This window comes from Naegleria lovaniensis (assembly GCF_003324165.1).
Source record: "Naegleria lovaniensis strain ATCC 30569 chromosome Unknown tig003, whole genome shotgun sequence".
NCBI classification, from domain to species: Eukaryota; Heterolobosea; class Eutetramitea; order Acrasida; family Naegleriidae; genus Naegleria; species Naegleria lovaniensis.
In genome coordinates this window covers 722,817-749,142 of record NW_025407825.1, presented here as the reverse complement: position 1 = coordinate 749,142, position 26,326 = coordinate 722,817, and the positions used below count along the sequence as shown (strand labels likewise).

The following is a 26,326-nucleotide window of genomic DNA, read 5'->3' as shown; positions in this document are numbered from 1 at the left end:
AACACAATAAATCCACTATTCACTTCTTTAATTATCTTACCAAAAGTCGTCATCCTTAATTCCATCAACGTCATGATCGTGTGCCAAAGATTCTTCATCAGCCATGGAGAGAAGAGGAACAAAAGCTTGCTCCAGTGTTGGTTGTTCCTGTGGTTCGGTACCAAGAGATGGCTCGTTTCCTCTTCCCTGCTCTGGTCTCGTATAGCTACGGCCCGTCACTACAACCTTTGCACGAGAATCATCCACGATTTCAAAGTGATTATAAATGATTGTGTTTCCAGCTTGAATGGGGTTAGGATTCACATATGCATTAGAAATATCAGAATTCAAGACTCCGTCTTTATCCACCTTCACCTTGTATTCCATTCTGAATTGAATATAGGGATCCTCCTTCACTCCCATGCTCTCTTTGAAAGCTTTACGTTTCCCTTTAAGGTATTCATCTAAGGCGTTACTCGTCATGTTCGTCACTTGATCTCGAAATTTCTTTGTCAATTTTTTGCTTGGTGATGCGTCCATAAATGTTCGATTCGCTTCAATGGCGTACGAAATTTTCGTACAAAGTTCATCATTTAGCTCGACCACGTTATTCTCATCAAATATACCTCCTTCAAAGTTATATGGTAGAATATTCGTTGTAGTTTTCGAAATGGTCTGCACTGCGAGTGAAAGTGTGTCTATAATACTATTGCATGTGTCCTTATAAATTTGATCATTGAATGTCATGTGTCCTGTCTCTGTTTTACAAGTATATGCAGAGAGTTTGAGCATATTTTGTCGTAATTTTTTGATAATAATTCTCAATACTGATTCTGTAAACTCAAGAAAGCTCGCTTTCGTTGCATCATGAAATACTAATTCGTTCAATCCAGAAAATGTGCTTTGTGACTCTCCAACAAATACATACTCCTCGTGCTTCTCTCTCAAATGTTGATCATGAATAAGTGTGGCATCCACAAAACAATCCAAAATAATATGAGCAAATTTAAATTCATCATTCATAAGAGCAGAAGCTATGGCAAGAGGAGCGATTTTAGATAGACATTCAATATTGTTTTTTCGTGTCATGGCGACCACTCTCATAAACTCAATTGGAGAATTCTCGCTACACAAGACGGAGGTAGGTGAAGCTTTCTTTGGTTTGTGCATCATGGCATGAGCTTGTATGTGACGTAATTGCTCGGGATGATTCTTGTAGTATCTCCCAAAGTAGAGAGTGAGAGACTTTAAGGTTTGAATGTCTGAGCATTTTCCGATGTTGGTTTTCAAAAATTTTGTGAATATTACAAATTAGTAAATTTACAAATTTGTGCCATGCATCATTCAACAGACCGAGATGATCATTCGGGTGTAAATATAATCATATTATTTTTCAAAAGGTGAATAATTTCATCGTTAAACACCAACCAACCACTTACCCATTAAATAAAAGTATGGTTTGGCGACTTCCATAATTTTCCGAACGTCATCAATTTTGTCTTCTTTCATGGCCATATCTAAAGCGATCGAATATAAAGCAATCTGAGAAGATTTTGATTGGTTAGGATGTTGCAAAGCAAATTGTTCAAGAGAGGAAATACACGTGTGCATCTCCTTCATGTTCTTGGCTTGTCGGAATTGTTTGGCTAATTCTCGGAGTGATGATGAAGAAGTTGAAGATGATGAGTGTAACATGGAAGAGTGATAATTCCTTCTTCGTCCTCCTCCTCCTCCTCCTCCTGTACAATGATGAAATTTCAACGTTGATGCATCATAATGATCACCCCAAAACGTTTCTTGAATATTCGGATACATTGTAACATTTGTTTTATGTACAGCAAGATTTCTTTGATTCTTATAAGTACGTGCACAATAACGCAACTGAGAGCACGTGTTTCTCATCATTGCCATAATAGTAGCGGTGTGAGTATTCTGTTGTTGTGGTTGTGAGAATGCGTCCCACCACTTGCAAGAAAGAATCTTTTTAGAGCCGAGTCTTTGGACCATTTTTTTCTTCTTGAAAAATTCTTTAGCCACGCGTTGTATTAAGGTCAAGTGACAGGTTCCCAAAGCCCTTTTCAAGAAAGTGGTAGTAGTGAAAGGAGTTGCGATCACATCAAATCACCCTCCCACGGTGAGGTGAAAGAACATTTCGGAAAATAATTAATACTCGAGTTGTTGAATCTTGTCAATTTGAGTGAGTGGCCAATGATCACCTCTCTTCTCCTCCAGACACAAGTCGTGGTAAATACAAAGCATTATTGGAGGTACTTGAACTCCCTGTGGCAATTCTCTGGGATGAAGACAAAGTGGTCGAGGTCGTATAATACTCTGAGCTTGCATAGGGAGAGTAATTCTTGAGCTCATTCATAATTCTCTCTCGTTCTTCTGCTGAAGGTGGCACACGTACTTTTCTGAATGGTGATCCTAATGGTTCCCACTGATGGATAATATTGACATTAACGAATGAACTAGTTGGAGGAATGTTAGGTCGAGAAAAACTCTCCAACAATCTCGAGTAGGATCTTTTTGGTTGGTTCTCCTTCTCGATGCGCTGCTTTGGCTTCTCAAGAAGAACTTCTCTAGAATTGATACGAACACCCTTGCTGAGACCTGCCTTAAACTGTTGCTCTGCAATAAACTTGGCAGCATGGATGACTCCCCATTTCTTTAGAGCTTCCTTTGGAATTTGTACATATTGATTGGTCTTTTCGTCGAAAATTATAATATTCTTAAAGACGTCTTGTGGTTGCTCTGGCTTAATAGGAGTTGAAGGAATATCTTCAACAACACTCTTGCTGACGCCTTGAATGAAAGAATCCCAATTCAGATCCTTACTGTCACTCGATGAACCGATTGCTTCTTGGATTGCATCTTTGAGAATTTGTGTGATTTCACCAATCGAGGACGGAACTATTGGAGGTGGTTGTTGTGTCATAGAAGGTGCCGAGGAACGAGAAAGACCAAACGTCTGCCTATATGGAACGTAATTTCTTGAGGAAGCTGCAGAAGAAATTATGGGTCGAATACCTTGATACTTGTGTTGAGTGGAGCTTGGTAATGACTGAGAGAGCACGTTGGGAGCGTTCAACTTTGCCTTCATCAAGTTTTTCATCTTTTGGGAGGAAATGTCCTTCTTATTACTGGCTGATGATGGTTTTGAGTTGTCTTTGATAGGGCTCTTGGATTGAATTGGGTCTTCAGTCTTTGGAGTTTGTGTAGAGGGCAGAGGTTCATGTTTGTGCTTAAGGGAGTTCGAGTCGTCCATTGCATTAGGATCCTTTTTCTTAGTGGCATTGACTCGGTTTTTGGAAAGATTTCTTCGATCACCATTTCTCTTTGTCGAAGGAGATTTGTATCGTCGTTCACGCAATCTTTGTAATGCTTTTAGAGTTTTCTTGAGGTCCAAAATTCGTCGTTCTCGCTGCTTGATCAAGTTTTGCACTTGTTCCAGTTCGTTTTCGTACTTGGTTTTCCGTAGTGACCATGATGAATCTGATTCCGTAGTCAAGGGCACGATATGTTTCATTTCAGTTACTTCATTGAACATTTCTTCGAGCTGGTTGTCATCTTCAAAAATGTCATACGCGTCATCATAGGACTGTTTCATTTCCAAGTACTCTGCCTTAATTTCGTCGTATCTTTTCATAACTTCATCAATTTCTTCGAGAGCAATTCCAGTTGGATTATCAATCTTGGCTTTCAAGAACTGTATGACACTATCTTTTTCCATTAAACTTTTCTCCAGAGCTTGCATTCGAATTTTGAATTGAATCTTTCCTTTAACAGCCTCTTTCATTTGTGTGAGACCGTTGTGTTGTGCTTTCAACAGTCGAAGCTGATTTTGTAGCTGCTTAATGGAAGGTTCTTCTTGCTTTTCCTCTAGCTCTTTTAAACCTGTTTGCTCATTAATAATAACCTTAACCTCTGGAAACTTTCTGTTTCTAAGTTGATAGGGGAGAATGGTTCGAATGTTCTCTGCTTCATCCATTCCCTTTAAACTCACAACACCCATATACTTGGACCAAATTTGAGTTGAAAATGTGTCCAACTTGTCCTTAATTTTCTCCCATACAGCGTTCGATATTACAATCTGACCGCCCGCAGCTTGGCCCTCAACTCTAGCTGCTCTGTTTACAACAGGTCCAAAGTAATCGTACCGACCTGTCACTGGATCTCGCTCCACGATCGGTTTTCCCACGTGCACACCCATTCTAACTCGAAGACCTCTATATACTATGTTTTTGATGTCTTCTGGATCCATTTCGATTCGACCTGGATCAAAGTCGTACAAATGATCAGGCCATTCAGCTTCCAGTAATCTTATTTGAGCCCTTAGAGCGAACTCGATGGCATCCTCTGTTGTGTGGAATGCACACATGAACTGATTCATTACATGGTTTGTAAACACGGTAAGATCGATCTAAATGAAAGGAAATAATCAACTTACTGCATCACCTTCCGTTTTCACTTCAAATCCCTCTGTCTCATCCAATACTTGCCGCATGACGTCATTATGAACTTTGATTGATTGCTGCATTATGTCCATGTCGAGCTCCCATAACCTGGTAGAGTCTTGTACATCGGTGAATACCAGTGTCACATCGCCCTTAGGTCCCTCGGCATTGGGTTTTAAATTCTGTTCCTTGTCTTGTTTGTAAAACATCAACCTCGCCCGTACTGTATTCATCTTGGACTTTAAGTCATTGTACTTGCTTTGAAAATCGACAACCTCTGATTGAAGATGTTCCAACTCTTTTTGCTCTTGTTCCTTTTTTTCTACTGGATCTTGCTTCAAAAACGATGGTATCTCAATTTCTGGTTTTGGTGGCTCGTTGCTCTTGACAATTTCTACTTTGGAATCTTCGAACCGCGTTTCATCAGAACTATCTCTATTTAAATCCATCTCGAATAGCTTGGGTGTCACTTGTTGTAGTTCCACTGATGAAATCTCTTCCTTTTCTTCTGATTGCGTTTCTTCTTCATCGTCACTTAAAACTAAAACCTCCAATGGCTTTTTAGGTGTAGCAGCTCTCTTTTCAGGCTCTTGCTTGGGTGTTTCCTCCTTTGGTACCTCTTCCTCTGCTTTTTGAGCAGTTTCTTGAGAAACTTCGTTCGATAATTCATGTTCGTCAACAGACGCAAACAAGTCTTCGGAAGGATCGTGCACTTCACCAACTACCGCGTCAATTTGTTTGACAATAGCCTCTTTATCCTTTGCTGCACTCTTTCGTAACTCCTTAGCTTTTTTTGCAAGCTTCTTCTTGAGCTTTTCTGTTTCTTCTCTTTCTTTTTGAAGTCTTTCTAGCTCTTGTTTTCTCTTGTATTCAAGATTTTTCAAGTTTGTTAAAGTATCTTGCACTTTTTTAGATTGTTCTTTCAGAGCAAAATATGACGCAGTGTCAATTGAACTTGTACGATGCTCCGTGTCAATGATGTCCTCTGTGCGAGAATAGCTGTCCTTCTCCATTTCATCCTCATATCTATTCTTTTTTGTCCAATTAAATAGAGAAAAGTCTGTGGGCACATAGTTTGAGTTTCCGTTTTTCTTGAACAGTTCCTCCCTTAATAATAGCAATTCCTTATAGAATGACTCTCTTTGATTATCTAGTAATTCATTCCTTCTCTTTAATTGGCCCTTCATTAATTCTACCTCAATTTCGTGTCTCCTCAGTTTTTCCATTAAGTTTCGATTTGCCATTAATAATTCTTCTTCCTTTCGAGCTCTTAACATTCGCTCTCGTTCCAGCTGTTGTTCTTTAACCAAAGTTTGTACCTTAAAATCTTCCATGTTGCTCATGATTAAATCCAGCTTACTTCCAGACCTTGATCCAACCTGATCATCCTCTGAAGAGATTGTCAATTGTCCAGATTTTGGTCTTTTAGAGGTTCCTCTTTTCCGAGAAGAGGGTCTTGATGCCACTCGTTGCTCGCTTATATTGGGTGTTGCTGCACCACTTCTATCCGAGATCTGAGATGCTTCGGAGCCAGGTCTTGGAACCTCCAATGTTGTTATACCCAAGTCCAACGTTTCTCCATCACTTGCTGATGATGCCGCTCTGTCTGACAGATGCTCTACATTTAATAATTTCGGAAATTGGCCAAACATTCCATAATGATGTCCGATTGCTTGTATCCGAAATATTATTTCAATGTAATTAATACTACAACAAAACTCCCTCTACTGATGATCTGATGATGAAACAATGAATCCGCTCAGTATTATTTATTTGCAAAAGAAAATCGATAGTGCTGCCAATGAAATTGTAAATTTTTTCTGTAAATTTTCTAATTTTGTTGCCGTTATTAAAAAAGTTTGGATATCACAAGGTTTCAACAACAACAAAAGTATGTCAAGTGCTAAGGCATGAACAAGTCCAACGAAGAGATGAAAATCATGAAGTTTTTGATAATTTATTGTTGTTGTTTGAGAGAAAACTGGAAGAGAGGTGTAAATTGTGAGAAAAATGGGACAAGTAAGGAGGAGAAGGATTTCAAAAGAGAGAGTAATTCAAAACTACACATGGAGTAATGTGTTGGACCAATTGAATGTTTGATGCAACAATTAGAATGAGAGTGGCTTATCCGTAAACAAATGCCACTCGAGAATGATGGAGTGATAACTACATTCAAGCCATAAGAGGGGAAGCAATGATGAGTTTGTTTCCAGAGAGTTGGAGCACAAATAACTGTCAACATTGTCCTCATTATGGGTTGATAAGCATTTCTACTCATCACCTGCGTGCGGAGAGGATATCTTGCTGTTCGAGGAAGTAATAGTTGAAACAATATTGTCCATCTTTTGCTTGATTGACATGTATTCCTCATAATCACTCTGCATGTCTGCCCAATCACTTAAATACTTCATCTTTCTGTTGTGGTCTTTTTCAAATTTCTTTTCATATTCTAATAGTTTTGTTTGAAGCTCCTTCTTTTTCTTTTTCAACTCGCAATAATGCTTGTTTTTAAGCAATAATTGTTTGAATTCTGGTGATTTGATTTGAGTGGATGTTCCTCGTATCGAAAAAGAAATTGACCTCCTTCCTCCCAAGTAAGGATTGCTCTGTCGATTTTGGTTGGTATTCATGGATAAGTTATTGTTCGATCGATAAATGACAACTTGATGCAGCGGAGATTCGGTGCTCATTTGTGACGAATAGGCGTGTCGATTCGAAACAAAAATTTCGTAAATGTCTTTTGCTTGATTATATCTTTCAAACAGCGGCCTGATCAGTTCCTTGACCTCTTTTGGTAGTTTGCTTGCCGAAGGGTTAGTCTTAAAGTAACACTCTTCAAAGTGCTTGATTTCCTCTCGTATGATTGATTTTTCAAGATAGAGCTGTTGTGAGTTCCATTTCTCATCAATTTTCGTCAAATCTATGCCATTGTAAATGTCACGTGAGGCATTTCGTCTTATCTCAATTCTCTTATTCAAACTTTCAAGTGGTTTGTTCACAATATCTACAGGAACGCTTTCCAGTTGCTTTTTAGTTTCTTCTGTTAGATTATTTTTCAAGCAGGCGTTTTCTTGTTTTTGGAGAGCGCTATTGTTTGGATCGTTGGTCAAGTCTGCAAGCTTAGAGCCAGTTGTAATATCGGATGCATGATCCAAATCCTTTGTGTATTCCTCGACAGCAGATGATCTTCTATTTCGACCAGAAGTGGGACTCAATGATTGAATATCTTCAGGTGTCTCGCTCTTCCATGCCGATTTCTTTGGAGCTCTCAACATGGAACTACCATCACTGAGCGATCTCTTAAACGATCGATGGGCGGACTCTTCCAAATTTTCTCCGATAATACTCTTCACAATTTGAGTGATGTCATCGGTTGTGTATGTCACTTGCTTGGATTTGTCCTCAGTAAATATAATTCGAGTGCTTTCTGGTCTGAATAATCCTCTTCCAGCTTGTACTGGTGACTCTTGATCAGAGAGCTTTAATTCTATCAAGGAGAGTCCTTTTCTCTTGTCTTGAGCTTGATGACCACCAATTGAGAAAAATCTCTTGGAATGTCTATTTGAGGCATTGGCTGTAGTTGCAGCTCCACCGTTCATGGCATTATCCTCCTCACGTTTTGATTGCTCAAAAGTAGGAGAGACAGCATTGGAAGCTGGTGACACACTCAATGGATCATCCAGCACAGCCACTTGCTTATTATTCACAATAATTGAGTTAAAGATTGTGTCGGCTTCTCGAATCAATAAATCCACACAGTAACCTTGGTGAGAGACATCTCCCAGCATCACAGTAGGACTTGTATTGGTGGATCTGAATAGAGTAGGACCAAACACAATGGACAAGTTGGTAATACTCATCTTGTTTTCGTCATGATGTTGAGCCACAGCATGCAAATGCTTAACCACAAAATAAAGAACATAACGAGAGTTGTCGGGAAGCTTTTCAATCAAGGCTCTCATAATCTCGGCCGACTCTTCACGAGTCTTATTCTTTCTCGTTCTTCCCAATTCCATGAATGAATTATATAACTCATAGGTCGTGAGAGGATCAGGAAGCTTTTTCAAGTACTCCTTCACGACACAACAAATCGTGTAGGGATCTTCATTTTGTAATTCTGGATCTTTGCCCGAGTCAAACAATTTAACGAGAGCCTCAATAGCGTTCTTGGCTCCAGCTCTTCGATAGATACCCTCTTCGTGGAGAGCAAAACGTTCAACGGCATCGACACATTTCGTGAGAGGGAATGGAAGTCCGTTGAAAATGGGTGAAGCCTTGATGGCTTGGTCGAGGGGTAAACCAAAGACCTTTTTCTTTTCTGTAGTCGTTTGTTTGTTGTTGTTGTTGATTAATTCAAACGGTTCATGAAGAAGACATTCACGTGCAAATTGGATGGATATAAAGTAGGATGTGAGTTGCGGTTGAGAGAAGAGTGTTAGAAGTCGAATCATGGTCGTTCGTTTGTGGTTGATGTAAGAGAAAGAGGGTGATAATTTGTTGTTAATAAATCGTTATTGAAAAGAGTCAAAGGATATCCAAGAAGTGAGGATGAAGTTGTTGTTATTGGTTGGTTCAACGTCGTGATGATGAAGAAGACGAGGAACATGGAACAAAGAGCACAGAAGATGAAAACAGACGATGATGAGTTTCATTCCAACGAAGATGTGAAACGTATGGTGTTTCATACGACAAGGATGGTTTTCCAATGAATAATGAATACGTATTCATGTTTGATTCAAGCGATTTCGTGGGAAGAGTCATCATGAGGTTGATGTCAAAATGGTATTTTACGATTTGATTACGATGCCGTCATTTCTGAATCTAAAAACAACCACGTAACGTTTTTCAATACTTACTTCCAAAAAGGCCTTCGAACACCATACTACAAGGATGGTTATGTGATTATAAACAACTCGTGAATGGATGATTTTCTTGATGGTCTCACAATCTCGGTGTTTACTTGCCGGATCAACAGCAACAATTTAAACAAATATTTAGAGTGTCAATTGTGTTCGTTGATGATGAATGTTTTCAAACTCAATGTTTTTGAAATTGTATCACCAACAAATTGTTGGAATAAACTTGTTGATGACAAGTGAGTGATGAAGAAGCGTTAAATTTTTTTAATTTTTTGCAATCATGTCAGGTGTCAGTTTTTTTATATGGTGCATTTTGGCGACTTTGAGGCCTGACACAAACTTTGTTAAAAAACACCATCAGACTGAAATAAGGAAGAGAATATGTTGAGAAAGAACATTGATTTAGTGTCAAGGGTCGTTTCTTTCATTTAGAAACGAGTTATTGCCTTATAGAGACCGAAGTTGAGAGTTAACAACGAGAATCACTCCATCTCCACGAACAAACAGCATTCCTATTTTCCTTTTGGTAGTCTGTTTGGATTTTGATGTAGTATTTAAAAGATTAGATGTGTGAGTAATTGATCCATTTGTCAATTGGTTTGGTTTTGATCATGGACACAAACGACAATTTCATGATTTACAATTTTAGAATTGTTCAAAACACGAACATTTGATTGTTGAAATCAATTGTATGGCCATCGCTGGCAACAAACCATTTCCACATAATGATGAGCTCTACTTACCTTGATGTGTTGTTCTTCAGTTTCCTTACTCACTTCAATTTCATGAATAGTTTCTTCCACGTTTCCAAGAACCATGTTTAAATGTTGGTCATATGCCTATGTTTGTTTCGAAGTTGTTGTCAGCATGTCAAAGAAAATTCCAAGCCATCATTGGACATCATGAGTTGTAGTATGTAGGCGCGTGGTAATTTACGTTTCCGAAAATGACATGGGTTCGTTCCAAATTCGTCCGAGATACAGGTTCAATGTAAATATCCGTTCATAATAAATTCAGAAATAATTTCGTCATCATTGAAGCCATTCCGATAAACGAAAATATTATTTGTTAAAATTATAGATTCATAATTTTCGTTTGATTGAATATCCGAAATAATATTTAAATTATTATTATCATCATCATATCTCACCATTCACACATACATGTAAAACTCCTCTCAATTCACGATCTCCTTTCAATTTAATGTACACTTGTTCATCAAGCGATAATCGGATTAAATCAAGTGGTTCCAAAACAGTTGTGGGTTTTGCTTGTGGCAATCCTTCTTTTTGCATTTTTTAATAAAGGCTTTTCAAAAAGAACATTCCAACAAAAAATTGCCAAATCAATTATTTGAACAGAGTGCTTGGACTAGTGTTGAAGAGAGGACCCTTCATCGGAAATACACACAATCTACAAAAAACAATTCCATGAATATCCTGTTCTTTACAATTGTTGTACTCGTGTAAATTACTTGAGAATTCCCAACGCACTCCCGACAGTCGAGTTTAAACTTTCAACCAACACAAATTTTGAAAAGGCTTGTAAAAAACAAAAAACGTCTCCTGTTTCACTGTGCACTCATGAAGCCTCGGAATTATCAAATAGAATTGGCCAACGAGGCCGTCAAGAGAAATATCGTCTGTATTTGTCCAACAGGAAGTGGAAAGACGTTGATTGCTGCTCTCGTCATTGACCAACTTTATCATCAAGATTCTGCCAATTTTTGTGCTCAAAGTGATCTTTGTGCTTGTGGAAGTTCTTCAAGCAAGCACTCATCGTCAGCTGAGCGCTTGGACCCACAAAAAACATTTTTCATAGTTCCAACAAATGCCCTCAAGAAACAGCAACAAGAGTCTTTGACAGAGTTCTTTTCTGCTCGAAAGTGTTCGCGTGTAAAGGTGAAAAAAGATTTCGTGATTGATAATGGAAAAACATGGAATGTCTTAGTATGCACGGCACAATCTCTTCTAAATGCTCTTGATACAGATACCATTTCGATGAACGATATCAAACTACTTGTATTCGATGAAGCTCATCATGCTGTTGGAGAACATCCCTACACAGTGATCATGAGAAAATATTACCATTCCCGCAAAAACAGAATTGAGAATGCAGAGATGCACGAACAATTCTTGTTTATGCAAGAAGAAATTGTGACGTCTGTTACTCTGCCCAGGATTTTGGGTTTGACGGCCACTCCAACCTCTCATTCCCTCCATAAGAATGTTGTTGACATACATGCTCAAAATTTGAAAAAGACCAAGTTAGAATTTTACCTCGACTCGTGTGTTATTGCCCCAAGACAGCACATGGAAGAGATGCTTGCTCACAGTACAAACCCATTTCAACACATTATCACTTACAAGAAAAGTGAAAATATTGAAACTATTCAAATTATGAAGCAATTTTGTGTATCCTATAGTGCATTAATGAGCTATGAAAGCATTATTGAAGAAGAGTACACTTGTTTGGGAGAAATAGGACTATTGTTTTCCTTCCAGTACTTATACGGTAAAGATGAAATTGTAGATTGGTATCGACTTTTCGAGCAGAAACAGTGTAGCTTAGAAAATCTAAGAGATTCATCGTTTAGATTTGAAACTATAGAACAAATTAGAACCTCACCTTTCCTATCTTCGAAAGTTAAACGCCTTTTTGAGCTGTTGCATGTTTACAAGAACACTGTTGGAGAGAAGAATGCAAAATGTATCATCTTTGTGGAAAAGATTGTGCATGTAAAAACACTTACCAAAATTCTGAGATGTTTCACAGAATTCGATTCTCTCAACTGCACTGAACTTGTTGGTGTCAGTAATATGAGTAGGAAAAATCAACAGGATGTTGTGAAAGATTTTTCGAGAAGAAAAGTCAAGCTGTTGGTTGCTACAAAAACAGGTGAAGAGGGTATTAATGTTTCCAAATGTTCCCTTGTGATACAATACGATTTATGTAACACCACCAAAGAGCATCTTCAATCTAAAGGTCGTGCTCGTTTCCAAAATTCTCATTACATTATATTTTCAGAAGAAGGAAACTTTGAACATAACAATGTCATTAGAAATTTGGAAAAGACCCTCGATGAACCATTAGATTATTGCACCGTTGAACAATTTCGAGAAATACTCACATCAAACCCCATACCACTTGTTGACAATGATGAAGAAAATGATAAGGACGACGGAAACAATGCAACCGATGATGATACTTTCTCAAGTGATGAAGAAGAAATGGAGCCTTTCTATGTTCCCTCTTGCATAAGAAATGAAAATTCTCAAGCACATAAACTTCAAACGGAGGGAGTGACATTGTTCTTCAGCCACCTGACTGGGTGCTTGAATAGTTTTTCAAACGTTTCATTTGGTATTTTAACCTATCATCCAATGAAGCCCATAAGGTCCATGAAAATTAAGAATGTTTATGGAGAATTGAACGTCAATCCAAAGAGCTTTTTTACATGTAGTGAAGAAGAGTTTTTCCTTCTTCAACGATTTCACATGCTATTTTTCAAAATATTGTGCAAACTCAAGTCGGGTGACAAGTACAACACAGAGGATGGTAGATTTTATCTAATTACTCCTACGATAGCGTCGGAATCATCTAATTATCATAGTTGGATTGATTGGAACTTTATGAGACAATTTATGTCGGATTTCAGTAAGGATCATACAAATGTTCAAGATATATCACAGGCTGAACCCTCAATTTTGGATATTTGGAAGAATGGCCAATCGATCCCAACAGATAAGATCGTCATCACTACCTATAACAAATCCCCTTACTTTATACTAGGAGTTGATTCAAGTAGAAATCCTCTCTCAAGTTTCAACAACACAAAGAAATCAGAAACCTTTAAACAATATTGTGAACAAAAGTACAAAGTGGTTGTGACAGATTGTTCACAGCCATTACTAACATGTTCAGCCGAGCGAAAAGGAACCAATACTGTTTGCCTAATACCTGAGCTCTGCAGAAGTACATGCTTTTCCATTGAGTATTATGATCTTTCCAGGTTGGTTTTCGCTACCAGTAACGAATTAAGCTTTTTATCTCTGTTAGAACAGCTGCTCATTGTTGAGGATTTGAGAGAAGTTATCAAACTTCCTGCCTCTGTTGATAGTGACATAATACGAAAAGCAATCACTCATAGATCGTCCCAAAATTTGGACTTTAACTATGAAAGATTGGAATTCATGGGGGACAGCATCCTTAAATTTGCTGCTACAATGGACATTGTTCTCAAATATCCATTCGAAGCAATGAAATTTTACAATGATGAACGCCAAGGCAAAGTCAGCAACGCCTACCTTAAAATAGTTGCCAAGAAATTTGGGTTACAACAATTTTACATTGAGACACAATATTATCACCACAAAGCTGCAGGATTTTCTTACACCAAATCAAAACAAATCGCTGCCATGCGTTGTAAAAAACTTTTAGCCAACATGATGGAAAGCTTAACAGGAGCGCTTAGTGAAAATGATATGCAATATGGTGTGACATTCCTAAAGGATGTGGGCATTATTGAACGAGACTGCTTTACATGGGACGGCTTTTTATTCTCGCACAACCCTGCAGAATTGAAGAAAAAAATTGAGACCTTTGTTGGTGACATGAAAGATCGAGTGAATATCTTGCAACAAAAGCTCTCGTACCAATTTAAAGAGCCTCTGTATGCTTATTTGTCCCTGTTACACCCTTCAGCTAACATGGGAGGCAATGCCAATAATGATACACTCGAGTTTGTGGGAGACGCTGTCTTGGATTTATACATTGTCCGCACACTCTATGAAAACTTTAATTTTAACGAAAGTGAAATGACAGATTTCAAGTCACAATTTGTGAAAAACACTTCTCTTGAAGAGATTGCAGATTCATCAGGACTAGCCTCTCTTCTCTACATTCCTTTCAAAAAATTGAAAGGCAAAATTGTGAGCGATATGGTTGAAGCAATTATTGGTGCAGTTGCATTAGATTGTGGAATGAACTGGGAAGTAATTTGTAAAGTTATTGAGAGTGGATTTTTACAGAGGCCTCTTCAAACGTGGCTAGAGAAGGTTCAACAATATGCAAAAGAATGCGAAAAGGAAATATCATCCTTGCAAGAACCTTCCTCGTTCGTGGATGTGCATCCATCAATTCAAACACACCTTCCTATTGAAAAGAGCATGATCAAAGAAAATGATATCAGCTCAACTTTTATAGAGAGCATTCTCAGTCATGACATTCAAGTGAACATGTTGATTAAGGTATTTTTTAACAACACCACAGAATCAGAAACATATTCGAGGAAGTTTTCACTTCAACAAATTGCACATTACTCAAGTTTATTTACATTGAGCGAAATGCCACAAGTCATACTTTCAAATTCTCCCACTTGCATGAAATGGTATTATCTTGATCAAGACAACGATTGGATTTTATTTGATACCCAACACGAATGGGAATATTTACTGACAAATATGTTACATCTTGTTGGGAATCCTCATTTCTCCCAGCAGCAACCAAATCTCAATGCAACTTTACATCTGACACTTGGTGTTCAATTGTCATAACAAGGACTTTCCTTTAATGATTTTATTTTGGAAATTTCTAGCCGTTACGAATTTGTTTTTCAGAAAATTAAAAAAAAAGTCTCAATGTCCAATCTCATCCATCTAATCGTTACTACTCCATTGTTATTATAATAACAAACACACATTGAAATCACAAAAATGTATTCTCCCAATACTCCTCAATATTTACATGATCTCTCGATGCAACATCATGATGACCCAAAGCTCCACTACTGTATGAATTCACCCATCCGATCCTCTTCATCCTCGCTCCGTACTTCTTTTCATCCTTCTCTTCATCATCCGATGAAAACTCCTCCAAGAACACCCTCTTCCTCCTTAAAACAACCTTCCCGTTCTACTACATCTCGTGCTCGAGAGATGATAGCTTCTACCTTAACGACCATGTTATTATTCTCTCCTTCTCAACTTCATGATGATGATAATAAATTCGGAAACACTTCATTATACGATGAAAACACCACCAAGAACACCACTCCCATCCAACGATCATTGTTTGAAGAATTCAATGAATGTATTGTAGATCCAATGATGCCTCATTCCTCATTCACTAGTCCAATGAAAACCACACAACCATCATCTACTCTGATGGATGTAAGTAAGGAATCCTCTCTAATTGAAAAGAAGAGAATGTTGAGGCTCTTCTTTGAGAGAACTCTTCTGGTATTGGTTGCTGTATTGCTCTTTCCCCTTAAAATGGTGGCTCATCTCAAAAACAAGATCTCCAGTCAGGAGAATCGAAGCATGGACCATGAGATGGCACAACATGGTGAAGATTCATTGAATTTCAACAACCTTGTGCAAGAATGTAACTGGAATGAAAGTAAATTACAACAAGAAGATTCCATATTACTAAATTCCGAAAGGGATGATCTAAGGAGTAATAAGGATATGAATGAACAACAGAAACGACTCGAGGCTCTTGAATGTACAGTGAAAACGCTTACAACTCAATTGGAAAATGTCATGCATGAAAAGAAACTGGTTGAGGAACAGTTGGATGCTCTCTTGACGTCCTTAAAACAATTGGATTTGAATTGCAAGAAAGAGTCTCATACAAACTCTACTGAAATATTCACAACCCAATTGATCGACAATTGTCACGAGTTCTCGTCAGGAAAAGAAAACGTGCACGATGAGAGCGAGTTTGCAGCGCCTGACAATTCTCAATCAGCTACCTCTTCCACGGACTCCATCATTCCTAACCTCACAAACACAACATTCCCAAATCGTTCTCAAATCCAGTTCGATATGATATTCACACTTTTCATTTGTCCCATCATTCTAGTGTTATTTTTCTCATTCATCCTTGATTGATCTTGGATGTTCAACAATTGATAAATTTATTGACCCTCAATAAAAAGTCATTTTCCAAGGGAAGAACGAGATCTTCAACGGAAAACAAATCATTACTCTTCTGATGTTGACAGCACCGATCTCATGGTGATGGAAATTCTACGATACAATTCCTCATTGGCATCGGCACCAAGTACTTCCTTCGCTGAAAATCCATGCTTTTCATAATCCTTCAAACTAATCACTTCATGCTTCCATCTGTAACGAGCAAGTCCACTCAAAATCAGCAATGAGTTTGGTTCCAACACAATACTCGATCGGTTTCCTGTTGTCTTTAACTCTTTAATTGGAATGCTGACATCCAGTAGTGAGGTTCTTGTTGTCTCATTCTTTTCATTAACATCCTCATTTGAACTGTAATCTTGATTGGGCAAGCCATCTTGGGAAGCCTCATATAAAATCATGACACAAGGTTGTAATAAACTCACAATGGAAACAACAGGACCAAAATGAAGAGAATCCACATGCTTCTTAATATATTGATAAGGTCCACAATATTCATTAAGAATAATTTGTGAAATTGGTAATTCAAGAGTTTTCTCATATTGTTGCTGATGTACAATATTGCTCGTTGTTCGTTGAACCATATTCAACTTTTCATGCTCTTGTTGTACTCGTTCCACAAGTGATTGTAAATAGAACGGAATTCCCAATGCATTCGTAACCACCTCACTGTCAGAATTCATTTTCTTCAACCCTCCAGAAAAGTAATCGAAATGATATCCAAATTGTTGGGTACGTCGTGACATGATCTCTGTTTGCCACAGCGAGGATGATTCCAATTTAGTATCATCATTGAAATTCATAAATTCATCATCTTCTTCCGCATGATCATCTTGCTTCTCATGTAATCTGCAACTGGAACCATCCATGTTCGAAACAAGTTCTTGACCTTGCTCGTTGGAAATAAAATTTCGAATGTAAAACAGTCCCGAAAGTTGTTGATATGGAACGTCACGAAAGCGTGATGATGAATGAGAGGTCTGATGATTCATGTTGCTGCAATTTTTTGGTTGTTTCAAGACGAGTGTTTGGAAATGGTTTGTGAAATTTTGAAATTGCACAACCTAATGTCAAAATTTTAAAAAATTGTTTCTTCATGGAAAACAATGTAATGGTAATTAATACAAGGTTGTATTGGGTTTTTTCTTCTTTTCAAGAATATGAGACTGTTCCAAAATCTCTTGTAATAATTGTTTCACTGTCATCTTTTTCAAATACACTCGACGATAATAATCGTCACCATACGAGTTCTCCTTGCAATAGATCGTTTCATTTCCAATGGCTACAGGTTGTGGATACAAACAGTCGTACAAATATGGTACTGTCACTGTTGAATTCCAAAACTGAGTAAAGAATGCATGATTCAATGCTTTCTGTAAGGCGTCAGCGTCGTGCTTCTTTACTACTCGAAGACTGAGTAAGAGTAAACCCACAGGGTTAGACTGAAATAAACAATCGTGTCCTACTCGTTTAAATTCTATGGATTTTTGGTTCAGTATGGATTTGGGAAATTTTTCCGCAGATTCTTTTAATTCCCAATAATCGAAATGAAGTTCCGTCAAGTAATTGCATGGAATTTTGATCTGTTCTAAGGAATTGTTCGTGCAGGTTGTTTCTTCATGAAAGTTGTACTCAGAGAGCATGGTTTGTGTTTGTTGCAATATGGTTGTTAATGTGTGATCAAAATCAGAAATTGTGTCTCGATTCCAATTAGAATATAACATGTCCTTGATATAATTGTCTCTGAAGGAGTTGGAAATTATTCGCAACTTGAATAATTTCATTATTATATCGTTACTGAAACATAAATCGTTGACTCTTCGTTCAAAATCTTTCTCAAAACGTTTCATTTTTCCAAATTTTTCGTACACCTTACGACACTCCAAGACTGTCCGAATTATATCATCTACATCCGTAATCCTTGAGTATTTGATAAAGTCACATGTTGGTTTTGCATTTGGACTTGCATAATATAAAAATCCTATTTTGGCAAATGCTGCTCCATTCTTCCGAGTTAGAGTGAATTTGAGAAGGAACTCTGTCGAAAATGAAAGTGAATTTAAGAAATATTCCAACAATAATAATTGGTTGTCGGTATTGATGGTAGGAACAGGAAAGGAAGTAATCCAGTTGCTTCTAACTTGTATATATTTGTGCAATGGTTGTTGAAAGAGATCACTGTAACTGGGTTGAAAATATTGTTTAAATTGTTTAAAAATAGATATTGCCATGCAGCTGGTGGAGTTGTTAAAACTACCCTGAATTAAATGAAAGATCAGATTTTTCATGAAGTTGGTTCTTCTTTCAACTGAAAGTTTGCATTTCAAATAATCAGTAATACCATCAAAAATAGAATTCAAAGCTACTTGTAGTGATACTGTCTCAGCTTCTCCACGGTCCATAAAATTTGCAAGCATGTCCGAAGTGGATTGCAAAAAGTTGAGAATGACAGTATATGGATCATTTTTGTACGGTCTGAGAATGGCCCAATCAAAAACCATTCGTTGTAGTGATATTATGTCGCTCTTGTTTGTCAATGTTCTTAATGTTAAAATATACTCCCAACATGGAATAGAGTTATCTATTTGTGGTTTAGTAAAAACACGAAGACCTGTGTAAATGTACTCTCTATAATAATCGAAATCAGTAAAGTATTTGAAATATTCACAGCTGGTAATAAGGTCGCTCACAAAAGCCCAAGATGCTATTTGCTTATCCATTCGAGTTGTGAAAAAATTTGAAGACAATCCTTTCTCCTTAATTCGTGCAAATGCTGAGATAAACATTGATTGAATGGATACTTGTCTTTTAGATTTCATAGACCTCAAATCATTTTCCATCCGGTGGCCCATTGGTGGTGTCGTATGAGTCCCAAAACAACCTTCATTCATTCTTGATTTTTCTTCCATCCAACCATCTATATCATGATTCAATTTTCCAAAAACTTTCACAAACACTGGATGTGTCTGTATCATACTCAACGATCGTTTAGAACCTGCATGTTCTTTGAAAAAGTATGTTCGTCTAAACTCGTCCAAAGTGAGCCTTTTAGAGTTAAGGTGTAGCAAGTAGCGACGATTACGATGACGATTAGTATGATGTGATGATTCAGTTTCCTGTTTTAAGTTCCTCCAAGAATCATCCAACAGATACATCATGGCACCTAATTGCCTCTCCCAAAATTCATCATTAAATTCCGTACATTCTCTCCAATGGCGGTTTAATGAAAAAACATGCACAAAGTCTCTCGGAGGAATGATTAGAAAATCAAAAAGGTAGAGAATTAAATCCCTATGAAGTTGGTTCATCATCATGATCCACGTGAATTCTCTCGAGAGTGCCAAGATTTCGATTTGAAATGGATCAATTTCTTTGAATCATCTCTTGTACACAACGAAATTAGAGTTGGATCATGAGCTCATGAGGTTAACTTCAATCCCAAAATTTAATGAAAAGTTTTGAGGAGTGTTGTTATTCGGGATGTTTCATGTTGCAACTGTTCCGATTGTGTTCTTCCACAAAAACGATTGTCTTACAATGGCTTTGATATTTTTTGTTTTAACTTCCCTGCGATGAGTGTTGAAGTGAATGGTTTATTGTTGGGATCCTTCTAATATTGCGGAATCATTTCTGAATTGTTTGAAAAAGTTTAAATAACCTTCGAAACAATAAAACTGTAACTTTTAGATAATACTGTAAATTGGTTGACAGTGAGAAATTGAAGTGTCAGGTTCACTTAATAATAGTGTCAAGTTCTCCATTCCATCATGTTTCAATTATATTAAAGTGCATTCATAATACCGCGAATATAAATATTTATCAAGACGACATCTACAATAAATTCATTGTCAGGTCATTGAATTCCAAGATAGAAGTATTTGGTATTAAATGGTAGACCTGCGTTTTATCTTCTCAAAGATTACTGTTTCACATCCAGTGCACTCTTTCCTTTTAAAGTTGTGGACTATTTTTGATTTTGAAAAATGGAAATTGACAGCTGACTTGAATTCTCCAAGCTCGAAAAATACAAGACTTTTTTATGAACGTGCAATTTTTTTTTGTCTTCGAAGGCCGTTAAGGATAAATTGCAACAGCGCTGCCCTTCGATTTTGTGTGTGAATTTGTAACAACGAGCCTGCGAAGCTGTGAACAGCAATTTCACTCAACTGCCAACAATCACATCTAAAAAAAACACTCTAAATAGTAAAGATGAAGCAACAACAACTCGTCGTTGCTCTCGCAGCCTTCCTCCTCGCCTCAACAGCTGCTCTCGTTCTCTCCACTCCCATCACTCTCCGTTCATTACGTAAACTCTCTCGTCCCATCTACTCGAATTGTTATGGATCCAATTACGATGGCGTTGGTGTCAATGAGAAACATCCAACGTGGGGAATGACCAGTGAACCATTAGTAAGAGTCTCTAAAGCTGCCTATTTGGATGGAGTGAAGGAGCCTCCAAGATTGGCCACAAGTGCTCGTGTCATTTCCAATGCGTTCAATAAGCAAGGACAATGCGATGAAAGTAATGATCATGATTTGTCGGCCATGTTTTATGCGTTTGGACAATTTGTGGATCATGATATTAGTTTTGAAGGTAAGTCATCATTTCGTAGTGGTGTGTGTGTGTGTGAAATTTTGTAAAATTATATATAATTATATAACATTCAATTTATATTGATGATGATAATATTGATATTATCGTTGGCCATGATAATGATGATGAAATTGATAATGATGATATCCATTGAAATCTCTGACCTCTGGTCTCCTTCCAAATATATCCACTCCATCACGCATGCCAATCTCATATGACACCCAAATGAAATCTTTCATTTTATACCAACCAATAACAATACCAACAATAACAACAACAAAAACGACTCTATCAAACCACTTCTTCATAATCTAGGTACTGGTTTGAAATTCACTGAAACTCTCAATATTGAAGTCCCTCCTGGTGATGTCTGGACCACTCCCTTACCATTCACTCGCGCCGTTTTTGCCTCCAATAAGCCAACGTTCACTAACGAACCCGTTGGTCCCGTGAATTTCGTTACCGGTTATATGGACTGTTCTCAAGTGTACGGTAGTGATTTACAACGTGCACGTGAGTTGAGAGAATTCAATGGCGGTTTGTTGAGACATCAATTGGCTCATGGACAAGAATTCTTGCCAAAGACTCGAGTGGATCCAACCACTGGATTGTTCTATCTTGGTGCAGGAAACAACACTGTCATTGCTGTAAGTAATATTATTTTTTTTATATTCCCATTTATGGTAAATCATCTTAATATTCTTAAAACACCAATAGGGAGATACCAGAGCCACTGAAGCTCTTCCAATTTCCATCATGCAAACATTGTGGTTGAGAGAACACAATCGAGTGGCTCGTCTCGTTGCTCAACGTTTCGGAGTTGCTCATTCCGAGGAGTTGTTGGCTCAGTCCGAAGTCGATGAATGGATTTTCCAAACTGCTCGTTCAATTGTTTGTGCTGAAATTCAACACATTACATATCATGAATACTTGCCAAGATTGTTGGGTTCTCAATCACCAAATCCATGTGAAATGGATTACGATGAAGATGTTCGAGTGACTGCCAAGTAAGTTTTTCAAAACAATGTTATCCAATTGAACTTGCTTTGAAATCAAAATCTTGACATTTAACACTTTTCATGAAATCATTACAGCGTTGAATTTTCCACTGCTGCCTATCGTTTCGGACACAGCATGGTCGGTTGCAGTATTCACAAATTCACAGCCAACGGTACTGAAGTTCCTCAATTACCATTCGATTTGGCCTTCAACGCCTATCCACTCTTAATGGCTGGTCCAGAGGAATATGACATGTTCTTGAGAGGTATCATCAAGCATCACTCATTCAACTTGGATGAAAAAGTCGTCGATGGTTTAAGACAAGTCATTCGTGGAAGACTTGACTTACCAGCTCGTAACATGCAACGTGGACGTGATTTGGGTTTGCCAGATTACAATACCATTCGTAAGGCTGTGGGTTTGCAACCTCAAAATGCCACTCAAATTACTGATAATGAAGAATTGCAAAACAAATTGATTCAATTCTTTGGTCCTAATTTGGTGAATTTGGAACCATGGTTGGGAATTTTGATTGAAAAGAAGACCAATGGAGGTGATTCCTTGTTGGGTGAATTGGGAACTTTGTTGATTAAGGATCAATTTGCCAAGTATGTGAAGGCAGATAAGTGTTTCTATAGCCATAATCCTCAACGATGGGCTCGTGCTGAATTGAAATGGGATATTGAAAGAGTTACTTTGGCTGATATTATTGCTGAAAATACTGGAATTCCAAAAAGTGATAAGGCTATGGGAACTTCTCCATGGACTGCCAAGTATGGTCCTTTGGTGTAAAAATTGTGTGTGTGAATATTGTATTCGAATTGTATGATCAATAAACCTGTTGTATTTGAATTGTAAAATTCCATTTGGATTATTTTTTAGTGGAATTAATGTTCACAACAAATTTCACAAAAAACAGAGTGTGGTGTTCATTTCAATTTTGATTAAAATTAACAAGTCAATCAAGTCAATCACTCAAGCTCAAACTCTCTAAATACTTGTTCAAAAAATTATCCACATCATAGGTCACAACATCGTCATCTTGTTGAACCTTATCTTTGACAGCTTCTTTCAGAGCAGTCATGCTCCTCTCCAAAAATTGTTCCTTTTTCTCTTTTGGAGTTTCACTTCCATGACTTGATTTGAAATAAACTTCAAAAAGTAAAACATTCAATCTCACTCTCCAATCTTTCATTTCTTTTTTCATGAAGAGAGAACTTCCCAAATCTAAACATGTTCTTGCTTCTTCTAAATAAGTATGGAGATTTTCATTTCCTTCTTTCATAGCTTCAGAATTTTCTAAACAACACCAACGATCACACACATATAGAGACATGTAACATTCTGCCAAATATAAATTCAATTTGGGAAATGATTCAGATCCCATATGACGAACTTTTTGAAGTATCGAATCCTTTTCGTGAACATCTGGTTTGATGACTTCCAGAGCTGTTTTTAACACAACAATTCCATTCTCTGCACTTGTTTTTGCCTTCTTAATTGTTTCACTCAAATTCTTCTTTTGTGTATTTTTGGTTTTCAAAAGCAATTCATAATTGGAAATGATTTGCATGTACAATTTAGTCTTGAGAAGATGTGCATATCCCAAATTAATACTCACGAGACCAATGTATTGATCTTGTGTTGAGAGTTCCTTCTTTTCATGAGAAGGTGGTTTTTTGAGTTGTTTAAAACCATGTTCACTCTTTCCAAACCATTCAATAGCACAATCGATGGATTTTAGCCATTCTTTGGACACTTGTTCAAATTTTTCACATTGTTCTTGACACGTTGTTAAATTCGAAGTGTGTAACAAGACGCTCTCTTTCAAAATAATGGAATATTCTTTAAATAATTTAACAACAATATCGTCCTTGTGAGATGAATATTCTTCTTTGAATCGAGTAAATGCTTCTTCTTCTTTTGCAAGATATGTGTTTGCAATGTTCATACATAATGAAGCATATTTAGTTGGATCCGAATCGGTGACTTTTCTCACTTCCAATACTTTCTGGAATGCCTTAATCGCTTCATCATACTTCTTTTTTTGTTTGAGAAGATGTGCCATTTGTGAATAAGCTACGGCATAATCATCTGGTGAATTTTGTGGAGTAATGACATTGAGAGCACTTTTTAAATAATATAATGCAATGTCATCATTACTGGATCGATAGAATTTGTCATGATTATGGGTATACAATGGAGGAAATTGTTGTTGTTGTTGTTGTTGTTGTTCAGATAAATGATTCATATCTTTGAGAACTTCAAAAGGATGATACAATCGTTGTAAATACAGAGAAGCTAATTGAATTTCAATTTTTGGTGCCATTAATGAAAATCTCACGTCATTGAGAATATGAGGAGGAATTTTGGTCTTGTTGTTGGAATGATTGGCTTCTCGATAATCGGCAGTTTGAATGGGTGATCGATTCGATTGTAACAAACATTCCAAAGTGGCAATGGAAATTTCTTGAAAATGATGAAAATCATATTGCTTGACAAGTGGTGCTCCCTCCAATTTAAATTCTACTTTTCGTTGTTCTTCAGGTGTCAATACAGGAGACATGAAAGGTAAGATGGCAGGCAATCGAACGTTTTGTAAAAAAGTGGCCAAGTTAAAAAGTTGAACCACGATTTGATATTTGGCTTGAAAATTGTTGAGAGCATTGTTGGAGTGTTCCTTGTCGGCCTCTTCGAATTTGTTTTCAATGTATCGAGTCATGTATTTGGGAAATTCTTCGGATTGTAACAACAAGACAGATCCTGTTTGTGCGAGAAGTTGATAAATCTCGGAAGGTGATTGAGGATTCTTGGCCATGAAATCAATGACTGCATTTAAAAAACGAATGGCTACACTCTCTTGAGATTGTGAAGATGACTTGTCAGAACTGGCTGATGATGATTTGGGTGATTGACTAGAAGACATTTTTTTGTGTGTCTGATGATAAAGTTTTAATTTGGATGTCTTCCTGATGTGTGTTTGTTGCCTTGGATATCCAAAGAATGACCCTATCACAATTCCGAGAGTGTCTTGTTGTACAGGTAAAAAACGATTGTAAATAATATTGTGAGCAGTTTAATGACAATCCTATTCGAAAATGTGTTGAAATTTGGTTTAACAAAATGTTCATCCCTATCTGGATTTGTTGACAATTCCAATCAAGAGTTACAATCCGATAAATATTTCCAAATCGTTCCATGTAATCCTTGATGATGAATTAATGTCATAGTGGTAATTACTTGTTTGCAGAGAAGACGCCGAAAATCTTCTTTCTAACTGGTGGGCAGATGAAAGCATAAGCAACCATAAAACCTCCACCAACAACACCGCATTTGACCAATGAACCCAAGAAAGACGATCCGAATGGTCTAGTGGTAAGACCTAAAGTAGTGATTATTTTGAACAAAGCCGTGATGAAGCGGTCCAACAACAAATAAAATCCGAAAAACGAGAATCATAAATTCGGTATTCATATTAGATGTTGAATGAATAGCAATGTCATGGTATGATGACGACCGAGTACTTTCAGACCAACGAACACAAGCAGAAAAATTTACGCACCTGCACGCATTTGACTCATTTTTAGAATATTTTTTTTTCTTTTTACAAAAGCTTTCCATCAACAACCGCGTCAACAACGATTTGTTGTTTTATTTGATGCTTTCATTGATTCCAAGAACGTTTTAACCCCTGTTTCATGGTGGACCTTATTTTCATGTCTAAGAAAAGGAGGTCAACAATTATTGGATTCGAACGAACCTCTTCTTGTTTCGTCTGAGGAGGGGTTGCCTGGAATGAAGGAGTTGTGCCAAGGTTTGCAGATGTGGATTCCTTCAGATCTAAATGATTATCTTCAGCTTCTTTCGTTAAGATTGGTTCCTTTGGTTTTGTTTCTTTTCTTTCTTTGATGTCTTCTTTGAGGGTTGTCATTAACGTTGCCTCAGTTTGAACTTCTTTAGAGCATAATTCATATAAAGACCTCCTGATATGTTCATGTTCCATCCTCAAATTCCTTTCAGACATAAATGTTTCAAACAACCCCATAAACGAGTCTACTTGATGAGAGAGCTCAAGTGTAGTTTCAAATAACTGGTTCCGAAGATTTAAATCTTCTTCAACGATACGAGCAAACTCTAATTCATTTGACATCATCTATTGACCATATAGTATCAACGATTCATGTTTTATGCTCCCAACTCATCAGAAACGAAGTGGAAAGGCTTACCTCTTTCTGTACGTGCCCCAGCTCCACTAAGGCTTTCAACGGATTTAACGGATTGCTCTTTGTCAAAGAAATGATGGGAACGTTCATGTTCCTTTTCAATGGCTCTTCCTCTATTCGATTGGGCGCATTCAGAGCCTGATTTCCTTCAAGGTCTGCAGAATTTACAACAGAATCGTTGGTAAGATTCGACATTTCTGTAACACAAATTTTTTTCGAGATGTTCATTCAAAAAGGAAATAACAGCCTCAGCTGCCTGTTGTTGCCTCGCCAACACAAC

The 26,326-nt window shown here is 37.4% G+C and overlaps 11 protein-coding genes across 11 annotated transcripts; 3 read left to right on the top strand and 8 right to left on the bottom strand.

The window, feature by feature from the left end:
- Nucleotides 1-36: 36 nt before the first annotated feature.
- Nucleotides 37-1,986, bottom strand: C9374_009789 (uncharacterized protein; the record flags this gene model as incomplete). Its single annotated transcript, XM_044700014.1, has 2 exons — nucleotides 37-1,241; nucleotides 1,419-1,986. 2 exons carry the CDS (start codon nucleotides 1,984-1,986, stop codon nucleotides 37-39), a joined length of 1,773 nt encoding a protein of 590 aa, XP_044555106.1.
- A 205-nt stretch (nucleotides 1,987-2,191) lies between these two features.
- On the bottom strand, nucleotides 2,192-6,088 carry C9374_009788 (uncharacterized protein; the record flags this gene model as incomplete). The annotated part of the gene is made up of 2 exons (XM_044700013.1): nucleotides 2,192-4,363; nucleotides 4,430-6,088. 2 exons carry the CDS (start codon nucleotides 6,086-6,088, stop codon nucleotides 2,192-2,194), a joined length of 3,831 nt encoding a protein of 1,276 aa, XP_044555105.1.
- Nucleotides 6,089-6,706: 618 nt separating this feature from the next.
- On the bottom strand, nucleotides 6,707-9,317 carry C9374_009787 (uncharacterized protein; the record flags this gene model as incomplete). The annotated part of the gene is made up of 2 exons (XM_044700012.1): nucleotides 6,707-8,754; nucleotides 9,293-9,317. The coding sequence occupies 2 exons, from the start codon at nucleotides 9,315-9,317 to the stop codon at nucleotides 6,707-6,709; spliced, it is 2,073 nt and encodes a 690-aa protein (XP_044555104.1).
- A 425-nt stretch (nucleotides 9,318-9,742) lies between these two features.
- On the bottom strand, nucleotides 9,743-10,590 carry C9374_009786 (uncharacterized protein; the record flags this gene model as incomplete). Its single annotated transcript, XM_044700011.1, has 3 exons — nucleotides 9,743-9,826; nucleotides 10,039-10,134; nucleotides 10,459-10,590. 3 exons carry the CDS (start codon nucleotides 10,588-10,590, stop codon nucleotides 9,743-9,745), a joined length of 312 nt encoding a protein of 103 aa, XP_044555103.1.
- Nucleotides 10,591-10,878: 288 nt separating this feature from the next.
- Nucleotides 10,879-14,850, top strand: C9374_009785 (uncharacterized protein; the record flags this gene model as incomplete). The annotated part of the gene is made up of 1 exon (XM_044700010.1): nucleotides 10,879-14,850. One exon carries the CDS (start codon nucleotides 10,879-10,881, stop codon nucleotides 14,848-14,850), a length of 3,972 nt encoding a protein of 1,323 aa, XP_044555102.1.
- Nucleotides 14,851-15,009: 159 nt separating this feature from the next.
- C9374_009784 (uncharacterized protein) lies at nucleotides 15,010-16,188 on the top strand (the record flags this gene model as incomplete). Its single annotated transcript, XM_044700009.1, has 1 exon — nucleotides 15,010-16,188. One exon carries the CDS (start codon nucleotides 15,010-15,012, stop codon nucleotides 16,186-16,188), a length of 1,179 nt encoding a protein of 392 aa, XP_044555101.1.
- Nucleotides 16,189-16,280: 92 nt separating this feature from the next.
- C9374_009783 (uncharacterized protein) lies at nucleotides 16,281-17,222 on the bottom strand (the record flags this gene model as incomplete). The annotated part of the gene is made up of 1 exon (XM_044700008.1): nucleotides 16,281-17,222. The coding sequence occupies one exon, from the start codon at nucleotides 17,220-17,222 to the stop codon at nucleotides 16,281-16,283; it is 942 nt and encodes a 313-aa protein (XP_044555100.1).
- A 126-nt stretch (nucleotides 17,223-17,348) lies between these two features.
- Nucleotides 17,349-19,082, bottom strand: C9374_009782 (uncharacterized protein; the record flags this gene model as incomplete). Its single annotated transcript, XM_044700007.1, has 1 exon — nucleotides 17,349-19,082. The coding sequence occupies one exon, from the start codon at nucleotides 19,080-19,082 to the stop codon at nucleotides 17,349-17,351; it is 1,734 nt and encodes a 577-aa protein (XP_044555099.1).
- A 1,357-nt stretch (nucleotides 19,083-20,439) lies between these two features.
- Nucleotides 20,440-22,615, top strand: C9374_009781 (uncharacterized protein; the record flags this gene model as incomplete). The annotated part of the gene is made up of 4 exons (XM_044700006.1): nucleotides 20,440-20,824; nucleotides 21,140-21,471; nucleotides 21,542-21,831; nucleotides 21,919-22,615. 4 exons carry the CDS (start codon nucleotides 20,440-20,442, stop codon nucleotides 22,613-22,615), a joined length of 1,704 nt encoding a protein of 567 aa, XP_044555098.1.
- Nucleotides 22,616-22,790: 175 nt separating this feature from the next.
- On the bottom strand, nucleotides 22,791-24,749 carry C9374_009780 (uncharacterized protein; the record flags this gene model as incomplete). The annotated part of the gene is made up of 1 exon (XM_044700005.1): nucleotides 22,791-24,749. The coding sequence occupies one exon, from the start codon at nucleotides 24,747-24,749 to the stop codon at nucleotides 22,791-22,793; it is 1,959 nt and encodes a 652-aa protein (XP_044555097.1).
- Nucleotides 24,750-25,487: 738 nt separating this feature from the next.
- Nucleotides 25,488-26,241, bottom strand: C9374_009779 (uncharacterized protein; the record flags this gene model as incomplete). Its single annotated transcript, XM_044700003.1, has 2 exons — nucleotides 25,488-25,976; nucleotides 26,050-26,241. The coding sequence occupies 2 exons, from the start codon at nucleotides 26,239-26,241 to the stop codon at nucleotides 25,488-25,490; spliced, it is 681 nt and encodes a 226-aa protein (XP_044555096.1).
- Between the last annotated feature and the right edge of the window lie 85 nt (nucleotides 26,242-26,326).